Source organism: Rhipicephalus microplus, unplaced genomic scaffold, assembly GCF_043290135.1.
Source record: "Rhipicephalus microplus isolate Deutch F79 unplaced genomic scaffold, USDA_Rmic scaffold_76, whole genome shotgun sequence".
Lineage (NCBI taxonomy): Eukaryota > Metazoa > Arthropoda > Arachnida > Ixodida > Ixodidae > Rhipicephalus > Rhipicephalus microplus.
Window position 1 is genome coordinate 748,403 of NW_027464649.1, and position 13,891 is coordinate 762,293.

At 43.7% G+C, this 13,891-nt stretch overlaps 1 protein-coding gene across 1 annotated transcript; it reads left to right on the forward strand.

Moving 5' to 3' along the window:
• Positions 1–10,444: 10,444 nt before the first annotated feature.
• On the forward strand, positions 10,445–13,660 carry LOC142790188 (uncharacterized). Its single transcript, XM_075885188.1, has 2 exons — positions 10,445–10,823; positions 13,535–13,660. The coding sequence occupies exons 1-2, from the start codon at positions 10,445–10,447 to the stop codon at positions 13,564–13,566; spliced, it is 411 nt and encodes a 136-aa protein (XP_075741303.1). The 3' UTR covers positions 13,567–13,660.
• Positions 13,661–13,891: the final 231 nt, after the last annotated feature.

Genomic DNA, 13,891 nt, shown 5'->3' on the forward strand with positions numbered 1-13,891 from the left:
TTACAGTACAGAACGCTGTATCTCGCTAAATGACATCGTTCTTTAAGGTTTCACGATACTTGCATGCGCTTTACCGAGAATGTCACAACATAGCAGTTTCGCACTTGTAACGGTACAACACGCAGTATTTGGCTTGTTCATGCCGTTTTGAGTGCTTTCACATTTTACCTGTCGCAGTTTCGTACTCGCATTAAAACAACACTATCTCGTTAGATGACGTCGTTTTTGGTGGTTTCACGACGCTACCTAGCTTAAACTAACATAACTCAAACTAACCGGACCTTCGCACTTCTATCGTTAGAAAACGTTTTACTCGCCACTTTACAATGCTTTCTACAAGATTACGACGGTTTCATGCGCTTTCACGTTAGATATCGCAGTTCCCGACTTGTAATGGTGAAAAACACAGCATCTCACTAAGTGACATTGTTTAACGCGGTTTTAGCGCGGTTCATATCTTAACCTAACCTAACCTTACCTAAACCAACCTAACCTAACCTAACCTAACCAAACCTTATCTAACATACCCTAACCTAACCTAACCTAACCTAACCTAACCAAACCTAACCTAACCTAACCTAACGTAACCTAACCTAACCTAACCTAACCTAACCTAACCTAACCTAACGACGTTTGCAAGCGCTTTCACATTAGATATCGCAGTTCCCGACTTGTAATGGTGAAAAACACTGCATCTCACTAAGTGACATTGATTAATGCGGTTTTACGACGGTTCATATCTTAACCTAACCTAACATTCGCACTTGTATTAAAAAACGCTCTATTACACTGTTTCGTTCACAATTAGGATATTTGCATAACCTCACAGTTTTTCACCAACTTATTGCAGTACAGGACGCTGTATCTCGCTAAATGACATTGTTCTTTAAGGTTTCACGATGCTTGCATGCGCTTTAACGAGAATATCACAATATAGCAGTTTCGCACTTGTAACGGTAGAACACGCAGTATTTGGCTTGTTCATGCCGTTTTGTGTGCTTTCACAACATTTCACCTATCGCAGTTTAATACTCGCTATAAAACAACACTATCTCGTTAGATGACGTCGTTTTTGGTAGTTTCACGACGCTACGTAGCTTAAACTAACCTAACCTAACCTAACCTTCGCACTTCTATCGTTAGAAAACGTTTTACTCGCCACTTTACAATGCTTTCTACAAGATTACGACGGTTTCATGCGCTTTCACGTTAGATATCGTAGTTCCCGACTTGTAATGTTGAAAAACACTACATCTCACTAAGTGACATTGTTTATTGCGGTTTTACGACGGTTCATACCTTAACCTAACGTAACCTAACCTAACCTAACCTAACCTAACCTAACCAAACCTAACCTAACCTAACCTAACGTAACCTAACCTAACCTAACCTAACCTAACCTAACCTAACGACGTTTGCAAGCGCTTTCACATTAGATATCGCAGTTCCCGACTTGTAATGGTGAAAAACACTGCATCTCACTAAGTGACATTGATTAATGCGGTTTTACGACGGTTCATATCTTAACCTAACCTAACATTCGCACTTGTAATAAAAAACGCTCTATTACACTGTTTCGTTCACAATTACGATATTTGCATAACCTCACAGTTTTTCACCAACTTATTGCAGTACAGAACGCTGTATCTCGCTAAATGACATTGTTCTTTAAGGTTTCACGATGCTTGCATGCGCTTTAACGAGAATATCACAATATAGCAGTTTCGCACTTGTAACGGTAGAACACGCAGTATTTGGCTTGTTCATGCCGTTTTGTGTGCATTCACAACATTTCACCTATCGCAGTTTCGTACTCGCAATAAAACTACTCTTCTCGTTAGATGACGTTGTTTTTGGTAGTTTCACGACGCTACCTAGCTTAAACTAACATAACTCAACCTAACATGACCTTCGCACTTCTATCGTTAGAAAACGTTTTACTCGCTACTTTACATTGCTTTCTACAACATTACGACGGTTTCAAGCACTTTAACATTAGATATCACAGTTCCCAACTTGTAAAGGTGAAAAACACTGCATCTCACTAAGTGACATTGTTTAATGCGGTCTTACGACGGTTCATACCTTAACCTAACCTAACCTAACCTAACCTTACCCAACCTAACCTAACCTAACCAGACCCAACTTAACCTAACCTAACCTAACCTAACCTAAACTAACCTAATCCAACCTAACCTAACCTAACCTAACCTAACCCAACCTAACCCAACCCAACCCAACCTAACCTAACCTAAGCTAACCTAACCTAACCTAACCAAACCTAACCTAACCTAACTTAACCTAACCTAACGTAACCTAACCTAACCTATTCTAACGTAACCTAACCTTACCTGACCTAACCTAACCTAACGTAACCTAACCTAACCTAACATAACCTAACGTAACCTAACCTAACCTAACCTAACGTAACCTAACCTAACCTAACCCAACCTAACCCAACCCAACCCAACCCAACAACACCCAACCCAACCTAACCTAACCTAACCTAACCTTACCTAACCTAACCAAATTATCCTTACCTAACCTAACCTAACCTAACGTAACCTAACCTAACCTAACGTAACCTAACCTAACGTAACCTAACCTAACCTAACCTAACCTAACCCAACCTAACCTAACCTAACCCAACTCAACCCAACCTAACCTAATCTAACCTAACCTAACCTAACCTAACCTAACCTAACCAAACCTAACCTAACCTAACCTAACCTAACCTAACCTAACCTAACCTAACGACGGTTGCAAGCGCTTTCACATTAAATATCGCAGTTCCCCACTTTTAATGGTGAAAAACACTGCATCTCAGTAATTGACATTGTTTAATGCGGTTTTACGACGGTTCATATCTTAACCTAACCTAACATTCGCACTTGTATCTAAAAACGCTCTATTACACTGTTTTGTTCACAATTACGATATTTGCATAACCTCACAGTTTTTCACCAACTTATTGCAGTACAGAACGCTGTATCTCGCTAAATGACATTGTTCTTTAAGGTTTCACGATGCTTGCATGCGATTTAACGAGAATATCACAATATAGGAGTTTCGCACTTGTAACGGTAGAACACGCAGTATTTGGCTTGTTCATGCCGTTTTGTGTGCTTTCACAACATTTCACCTATCGCAGTTTATTACTCGCTATAAAACAACACTATCTCGTTAGATGACGTCGTTTTTGGTAGTTTCACGACGCTACCTAGCTTAAACTAACCTAACCTAACCTAACCTTCGCACTTCTATCGTTAGAAAACGTTTTACTCGCCACTTTACAATGCTTTCTACAAGATTACGACGGTTTCATGCGCTTTCACGTTAGATATCGTAGTTCCCGACTTGTAATGTTGAAAAACACTACATCTCACTAAGTGACATTGTTTATTGCGGTTTTACGACGGTTCATACCTTAACCTAACGTAACCTAACCTAACCTAACCTAACCTAACCTAACCTAACCAAACCTAACCTAACCTAACGTAACGTAACCTAACCTAACCTAACCTAACCTAACCTAACCTAACGACGTTTGCAAGTGCTTTCACATTAGATATCGCAGTTCCCAACTTGTAATGGTGAAAAACACTGCATCTCACTAAGTGACATTGTTTAATGCGGTTTTACGACGGTTCATATCTTAATTTAACCTAACATTCGTACTTGTATTGAAAAACGCTCTATTACACTGTTTCGTTCACAATTACGATATTTGCATAACCTCACAGTTTTTCACCAACTTATTGCAGTACAGAACGCTGTATCTCGCTAAATGACATCGTTCTTTAAGGTTTCACGATGCTTGCATGCGCTTTAACGAGAATATCACAATATAGCAGTTTCGCACTTGTAACGGTAGAACACGCAGTATTTGGCTTGTTCATGCCGTTTTGTGTGCATTCACAACATTTTACCTATCGCAGTTTAATACTCGCAATAAAACAACACTATCTCGTTAGATGACGTCGTTTTTGGTAGTTTCACGACGCTACCTAGCTTAAACTAACCTAACCTAACCTAACCTTCGCACTTCTATCGTTAGAAAACGTTTTACTCGCAACTTTACAATGTTTTCTACAAGATTACGACGGTTTCATGCGCTTTCACATTAGATATCGTAGTTCCCGACTTGTAATGTTGAAAAACACTACATCTCACTAAGTGACATTGTTTAATGCGGTTTTACGACGGTTGATATGTCAACCTAACCTAACATTCGCACTTGTATCTAAAGACGCTCAATTACACTGTTTCGTTCACAATTACCGTACTTGCTTGACCTCACAGTTTCTCACCAACTTATTACAGTACAGAACGCTGTATTTCGCTAAATGACATCGTTCTTTAAGGTTTCACGATACTTGCATGCGCTTTACCGAGAATGTCACAACATAGCAGTTTCGCACTTGTAACGGTACAACACGCAGTATTTGGCTTGTTCATGCCGTTTTGTGTGCTTTCACAACATTTTGCCTATCGCAGTTTCGTACTCGCAATAAAACAACACTATCTCGTTAGACGACGTCGTTTTTGGTGGTTTCACGACGCTACCTAGCTTAAACTAACATAACTCAACCTAACATAACCTTCGCACTTCTATCGTTAGAAAACGTTTTACTCGCTACTTTACATTGCTTTCTACAACATTACGACGGTTTCAAGCGCTTTCACATTAGATATCGCAGTTCCCAACTTGTAAAGGTGAAAAACACTGCATCTCACTAAGTGACATTGTTTATTGCGGTTTTACGACGGTTCATACCTTAACCTAACGTAACCTAACCTAACCTAACCCAACCTAACCTAACATAACCTAACCTAACCTAACCTAACCTAACCTAACCAAACCTAACCTAACGTAACCTAACCTAACCTAACCTAACCTAACCTAACGACGTTTGCAAGTGCTTTCACATTAAATATCGCAGTTCCCAACTTGTAATGGTGAAAAACACTGCATCTCACTAAGTGACATTGTTTAATGCGGTTTTACGACGGTTCATATCTTAACCTAACCTAACATTCGCACTTGTATCTAAAAACGCTCTATTACACTGTTTTGTTCACAATTACGATATTTGCATAACCTCACAGTTTTTCACCAACTTATTGCAGTACAGAACGCTGTATCTCGCTAAATGACATCGTTCTTTAAGGTTTCACGATGCTTGCATGCGCTTTAACGAGAATATCACAATATAGCAGTTTCGCACTTGTAACGGTAGAACACGCAGTATTTGGCTTGTTCATGCCGTTTTGTGTGCTTTCACAACATTTCACCTATCGCAGTTTAATACTCGCTATAAAACAACACTATCTCGTTAGATGACGTCGTTTTTGGTAGTTTCACGACGCTACCTAGCTTAAACTAACCTAACCTAACCTAACCTTCGCACTTCTGTCGTTAGAAAACGTTTTACTCGCCACTTTACAATGCTTTCTACAAGATTACGACGGTTTCATGCGCTTTCACGTTGGATATCGTAGTTCCCGACTTGTAATGTTGAAAAACACTACATCTCACTAAGTGACATTGTTTATTGCGGTTTTACGACGGTTCATACCTTAACCTAACGTAACCTAACCTAACCTAACCTAACCTAACCAAACCTAACCTAACCTAACCTAACGTAACCTAACCTAACCTAACCTAACCTAACCTAACGACGTTTGCAAGCGCTTTCACATTAGATATCGCAGTTCCCGACTTGTAATGGTGAAAAACACTGCATCTCACTAAGTGACATTGATTAATGCGGTTTTACGACGGTTCATATCTTAACCTAACCTAACATTCGCACTTGTATTAAAAAGCGCTCTATTACACTGTTTCGTTCACAATTACGATATTTGCATAACCTCACAGTTTTTCACCAACTTATTGCAGTACAGAACGCTGTATCTCGCTAAATGACATTGTTGTTTAAGGTTTCACGATGCTTGCATGCGCTTTAACGAGAATATCACAATATAGCAGTTTCGCACTTGTAACGGTAGAACACGCAGTATTTGGCTTGTTCATGCCGTTTTGTGTGCATTCACAACATTTCACCTATCGCAGTTTCGTACTCGCAATAAAACAACTCTATCTCGTTAGATGACGTTGTTTTTGGTAGTTTCACGACGCTACCTAGCTTAAACTAACATAACTCAACCTAACATAACCTTCGCACTTCTATCGTTAGAAAACGTTTTACTCGCTACTTTACATTGCTTTCTACAACATTACGACGGTTTCAAGCGCTTTCACATTAGATATCGCAGTTCCCAACTTGTAAAGGTGAAAAACACTGCATTCCACTAAGTGACATTGTTTATTGCGGTTTTACGACGGTTCATACCTTAACCTAACGTAACCTAACCTAACCTAACCCAACCTAACCTAACATAACCTAACCTAACCTAACCTAACCAAACCTAACCTAACGTAACCTAACCTAACCTAACCTAACCTAACCTAACGACGTTTGCAAGTGCTTTCACATTAGATATCGCAGTTCCCAACTTGTAATGGTGAAAAACACTGCATCTCACTAAGTGACATTGTTTAATGCGGTTTTACGACGGTTCATATCTTAATTTAACCTAACATTCGTACTTGTATTGAAAAACGCTCTATTACACTGTTTCGTTCACAATTACGATATTTGCATAACCTCACAGTTTTTCACGAACTTATTGCAGTACAGAACGCTGTATCTCGCTAAATGACATCGTTCTTTAAGGTTTCACGATGCTTGCATGCGCTTTAACGAGAATATCACAATATAGCAGTTTCGCACTTGTAACGGTAGAACACGCAGTATTTGGCTTGTTCATGCCGTTTTGTGTGCATTCACAACATTTTACCTATCGCAGTTTAATACTCGCAATAAAACAACACTATCTCGTTAGATGACGTCGTTTTTGGTAGTTTCACGACGCTACCTAGCTTAAACTAACCTAACCTAACCTAACCTTCGCACTTCTATCGTTAGAAAACGTTTTACTCGCAACTTTACAATGTTTTCTACAAGATTACGACGGTTTCATGCGCTTTCACATTAGATATCGTAGTTCCCGACTTGTAATGTTGAAAAACACTACATCTCACTAAGTGACATTGTTTAATGCGGCTTTACGACGGTTGATATGTCAACCTAACCTAACATTCGCACTTGTATCTAAAGACGCTCAATTACACTGTTTCGTTCACAATTACCGTACTTGCTTGACCTCACAGTTTCTCACCAACTTATTACAGTACAGAACGCTGTATCTCGCTAAATGACATCGTTCTTTAAGGTTTCACGATACTTGCATGCGCTTTACCGAGAATGTCACAACATAGCACTTTCGCACTTGTAACGGTACAACACGCAGTATTTGGCTTGTTCATGCCGTTTTGTGTGCTTTCACAACATTTTGCCTATCGCAGTTTCGTACTCGCAATAAAACAACACTATCTCGTTAGATGACGTCGTTTTTGGTGGTTTCACGACGCTACCTAGCTTAAACTAACATAACTCAACCTAACATAACCTTCGCACTTCTATCGTTAGAAAACGTTTTACTCGCTACTTTACATTGCTTTCTACAACATTACGACGGTTTCAAGCGCTTTCACATTAGATATCGCAGTTCCCAACTTGTAAAGGTGAAAAACACTGCATTCCACTAAGTGACATTGTTTATTGCGGTTTTACGACGGTTCATACCTTAACCTAACGTAACCTAACCTAACCTAACCCAACCTAACCTAACATAACCTAACCTAACCTAACCTAACCAAACCTAACCTAACGTAACCTAACCTAACCTAACCTAACCTAACCTAACGACGTTTGCAAGTGCTTTCACATTAGATATCGCAGTTCCCAACTTGTAATGGTGAAAAACACTGCATCTCACTAAGTGACATTGTTTAATGCGGTTTTACGACGGTTCATATCTTAATTTAACCTAACATTCGTACTTGTATTGAAAAACGCTCTATTACACTGTTTCGTTCACAATTACGATATTTGCATAACCTCACAGTTTTTCACCAACTTATTGCAGTACAGAACGCTGTATCTCGCTAAATGACATCGTTCTTTAAGGTTTCACGATGCTTGCATGCGCTTTAACGAGAATATCACAATATAGCAGTTTCGCACTTGTAACGGTAGAACACGCAGTATTTGGCTTGTTCATGCCGTTTTGTGTGCATTCACAACATTTTACCTATCGCAGTTTAATACTCGCAATAAAACAACACTATCTCGTTAGATGACGTCGTTTTTGGTAGTTTCACGACGCTACCTAGCTTAAACTAACCTAACCTAACCTAACCTTCGCACTTCTATCGTTAGAAAACGTTTTACTCGCAACTTTACAATGTTTTCTACAAGATTACGACGGTTTCATGCGCTTTCACATTAGATATCGTAGTTCCCGACTTGTAATGTTGAAAAACACTACATCTCACTAAGTGACATTGTTTAATGCGGTTTTACGACGGTTGATATGTCAACCTAACCTAACATTCGCACTTGTATCTAAAGACGCTCAATTACACTGTTTCGTTCACAATTACCGTACTTGCTTGACCTCACAGTTTCTCACCAACTTATTACAGTACAGAACGCTGTATCTCGCTAAATGACATCGTTCTTTAAGGTTTCACGATACTTGCATGCGCTTTACCGAGAATGTCACAACATAGCACTTTCGCACTTGTAACGGTACAACACGCAGTATTTGGCTTGTTCATGCCGTTTTGTGTGCTTTCACAACATTTTGCCTATCGCAGTTTCGTACTCGCAATAAAACAACACTATCTCGTTAGATGACGTCGTTTTTGGTGGTTTCACGACGCTACCTAGCTTAAACTAACATAACTCAACCTAACATAACCTTCGCACTTCTATCGTTAGAAAACGTTTTACTCGCTACTTTACATTGCTTTCTACAACATTACGACGGTTTCAAGCGCTTTCACATTAGATATCGCAGTTCCCAACTTGTAAAGGTGAAAAACACTGCATCTCACTAAGTGACATTGTTTATTGCGGTTTTACGACGGTTCATACCTTAACCTAACGTAACCTAACCTAACCTAACCCAACCTAACCTAACATAACCTAACCTAACCTAACCTAACCAAACCTAACCTAACGTAACCTAACCTAACCTAACCTAACCTAACCTAACGACGTTTGCAAGTGCTTTCACATTAGATATCGCAGTTCCCAACTTGTAATGGTGAAAAACACTGCATCTCACTAAGTGACATTGTTTAATGCGGTTTTACGACGGTTCATATCTTAATTTAACCTAACATTCGTACTTGTATTGAAAAACGCTCTATTACACTGTTTCGTTCACAATTACGATATTTGCATAACCTCACAGTTTTTCACCAACTTATTGCAGTACAGAACGCTGTATCTCGCTAAATGACATCGTTCTTTAAGGTTTCACGATGCTTGCATGCGCTTTAACGAGAATATCACAATTGTAATGATGACAAAGCGGCGATCGTGCTCGGCGCATACCTGGAAGAGAAGGAGGACGAGGAAGAGGAGGCAGATAAAGAACAGCCGGCCTGCAGCAAAGGCGTTGTCTCTTTGTCTTATTTCTCCTCGTTACAATGGCGCAGTCGCGAACTACTGACCCCGATATCCCTGCGTCCACTACACTTCGAAGTGGACGAGTGCTCTCGAACTCCCCACCGATCACGGACGGCGTCCAAGCCTCCACGGCGGCACCGCATCATGACTGCAGCGAGGCCATTTCTCGAGGCTTCTCTCTGTTCGCCCAAGAGCTCAAGACATCCGGGTTTGGCTGCGCCTCTTTTGGATCGTTCAACGAGAACGAAATTCCATATTTTCATGGATTCAAGGATGACCCTACCAACTGGGTAAGCGTGATAAACTCGGTTGCCCTTAAATACTCGTGGAGCGACACGATTAAGAAGTCGGTCGCTGAAGGACGTTTGCGAGGATCTGCCCAAGCGTGGCATCGTTTCCAAGGCAGTACATACGCTACATGGCAAACATGGAGCGCGGCCCTGATATCCGCGTTTGCGCCGCTTCCGAGCGCTTACGACGACCGTTTCATGACCATGCGGTCACGCCGGCAAGGTGCAACCGAGGACGTCGCGACTTACATCTACGACAAGCTGGACCTTTTACAAGCTTGCGATATACAGTGGACCTCCTCCGCAGCCAGGCAGTACATCATCGACGGGATCCATGACTCGACGCACGCAGCCGTCTTGTCCGCCTACAACCACCCAGTCCACATCTCCACTTTCGTACGCCAGGCAATGGAGTTGCAGGACACGTCTCATCGCCGGGCGGCTGCAGTTGGCCCAAAGGAGTCAGCTTCACCGAGACGCGGATGCTATACGTGTGGCCGCATCGGGCATGGGTATAAAAGCTGCCCACAAAGCCAACCACAAGCGATGCAATATCAATCACGCCCACTTCCAACCCTCAAGGTCCGCGTCGACGGCATCGGAGAACTGACAGCTCTCGTTGATACCGGAGCTCAACGTACGGCGTTGCTTCGCCGCCACGCCTCCGAACCTCTCCAGCCTTGGACTGAGCCACCACTGCGGGGTCTCGGTGGCGACGTACTACCGGTCGGTGCCCTAAACCTGCAACTCAACACCGAGGCCGGCAGCAAGTTTTTGTCCTCGGTGCCCGTCTTCGACGACCTGCCCACAGACATGGTTTTAGGGGCCGACTACCTGCTCTCCGGGGAAGTGCGCCTCACGGTGGAAGGAAGTACCGTCAACCTCCATCCTGTGGCTCCAAGTGTGCCTCCGGCGCAATCCCAAGGTGAGCTGACGACGCCACTTACACTTCCCGCAATACTCGAGAGGCACGCATCGCTCTTCGCTGATACTACTACTCAGCTTCCCGGAACTAGCGTGCTAGTGCACCATATTACTACCGACAAGCATCCGCCGGTGTCCATACCGTTACGTAGATATGCCGAACGAGAGCGGATATTAATTGACCAGCAGGTGCAAGAAATGCTTGCCGCAAGCATAATCAGGCCATCTTCTAGCCCGTGGGCAGCACCTGTTGTCCTAGTCCGTAAAAAGGACGGCAATCTCCGATTCTGTGTTGACTACCGAGAGCTGAACAAGCACACCATACCAGACTCGTACCCGCTGCCACGCATTGACGACGCTATTGACGCCGTACGAAAAGCGAGGTTCTTTTCGTCGCTAGATTTAAAAGCAGGGTATTGGCAGATCAACGTGGCTGAAGAAGATAAGTTTAAGACGGCCTTCCGAACACCATCTGGCTTGTACGAGTTTAATCGGATGCCGTTCGGTCTGCGAACTGCTCCAAGCACCTTTCAGCGTGCCATGAACACAGTGTTAGGCACACTGATAGACCGTGCCTGCGTCGTGTACCTCGATGACGTTCTAGTCATCGGGGAAACAGAAAAACAACATCTACAAAATCTCGACACGGTTCTGCAGAGGCTACACAACACCGGCTTTCGACTTAACCGCGAGAAGTGCCAGTTTGGGTTGACGACAATATCTTATCTTGGTTATCAGATATCTCATAATGGCGTACGACCCTTGCCTGAACGCATAGACGCCGTTGCCAAATACCCTGCACCAACATCTATAAAACAGCTCCAGGTATTCCTAGGAATGGCGTCATACTTGCGCAAGTTTGTACCGAGCTTTGCGTCAACTGCTGCTCCACTCACGGACTTACTGAAGAAAAACGCCCAATTTCAGTGGGGTCCTTTGCAGGATAACGCCTTCCAAACCCTCAAACACCAGCTTACACATAGCCCGGTGCTCTGCCACTTTAATGAAGATTGGATGACAGAAGTCCATACTGATGCGAGTCAGATTGGCCTGGGGGCGGTTTTACTTCAACGTGACTCGAGTGGGCGTGGGCACGTCATCTGCTACGCCAGTCGTAAACTATCGGACGCAGAACGGCATTATCATTCGAATGAACTGGAGTGTTTGGCTGTAGTATGGAGTGTGGATGAAAAGTTCCGCCACTACTTGTTTGGCCGACACTTCACGGTAGTAACAGACAACTCCGCGATTGCGTGGATGTTCCAGAAGCAGCACCTCAAGCACAAGTTTGCCCGATGGATTGTTCGGCTCCAAGACTATACGTACGACATCCGTCACCGTGCTGGAGCACAAAATCAGCTTGCGGACGCTTTATCGCGAAATCCGATCGAGGAATTCTCCACACGAAATCGAGAAACCTGGATCCTGTTTTCGCAACAGGACGTGACCAAGGCTCAGCAAGCCGATGGAAGACTCGCATCCGTTATAGACTCCATTGGCGATGCGGGACGCAATGCCAAGTTTGTCTTACGTAATGGAACGCTGTATCGGCGTCACTGGGCCGATAAAAGCACCGAGTGTCATCTCCTGGTCATTCCTGACACCTTAAGATCGAGCGTACTACGCGCCATCCATGACACTCCCGAGGGAGGCCATGTTGGCTACAGAGCCACCTTACGCAAGGCACAAGAACGTTTTTGGTGGCCGAAAATGGATAAAAGCGTGCGTTCATACGTTGCCAGTTGCGAGATTTGTCAGCAACACAAACGACGTCCTGGAGCTCGACATGGACTTCTTACGCCGATCAAGCCTCCAGAGACAATTTTCCACACGTTGGGCATAGATCACATCGGGCCTCTTCCAATGACGACAGCGGGCAATCGTTACATTATACTCGCTGTGGACTACTTGTCCAAGTTCGTAGAGGTCGCGGCCGTGCCTTCGCTTGCTGCTAGCCATGTCATCCGATTCCTGAAAGATCGCTTCGAATGGCGACACGGTCTTCCTAACAAGTTGATCTCAGACCGGTCGACCACCTTTCGCAGTCGCGAGCTCCGCACTTACCTACAACAAGCTGGAGTGGACCATCACTTCGCGTCGGCATACCATCCACAGGCGAACGGACTGACCGAAAGGTCGAACCAGACTATCCAGGCTAGACTCGCACCGTACTGTAAGAATCACAAACGAGGTGAGGCCGACTGGGATGATCATCTCCAAGCAGCTGCGTACGCAGTGAACACGGCGGCACACAGCTCCACAGGAATTTGCCCCTACGAGATTGTCTATGGTCAGCTCCCGCAACTGAATGCTACGTTCGGTTTGGACACTCCCGTTAAAGTAGGGCGTTCCGCTGCACGCCAGACACTTTGTCGCGATATCCGTGTGGAGGCGCGTAGGAGGATTGTGCATGCTCAACAGGCACAAAAGCGATACTACGACCGACGCCACCGTCCCGCGCCGAAATACAGTGTAGGTGATGAGGTGTGGCTACAGCGAGGTGCGCCATCGTCTTCAAACAAACTGCACCCAAAGTACGACGGCCCTTACATTATTTCTGAGCGCTTGGGAGATAACACTTGGCGAGTACGATCCACAGCTTCTGATACGCGCAGAGACAAGAGAAAACGGAATAACTTTACGGTGCATGTGTCGCGGATGAAGAACTGCATACGGCGGCAAACGTGACATTGGGTTGTGTTTTTCTTACAGGAGTAGACCAGCTGCAGCGTGGCCGAGTGTAATGATGACAAAGCGGCGATCGTGCTCGGCGCATACCTGGAAGAGAAGGAGGACGAGGAAGAGGAGGCAGATAAAGAACAGCCGGCCTGCAGCAAAGGCGTTGTCTCTTTGTCTTATTTCTCCTCGTTACACAATATAGCAGTTTCGCACTTGTAACGGTAGAACACGCAGTATTTGGCTTGTTCATGCCGTTTTGTGTGCATTCACAACATTTTACCTATCGCAGTTTAATACTCGCAATAAAACAACACTATCTCGTTAGATGACGTCGTTTTTGGTAGTTTCACGACGCTACCTAGCTTAAACTAACCTAACCTAACCTAACCT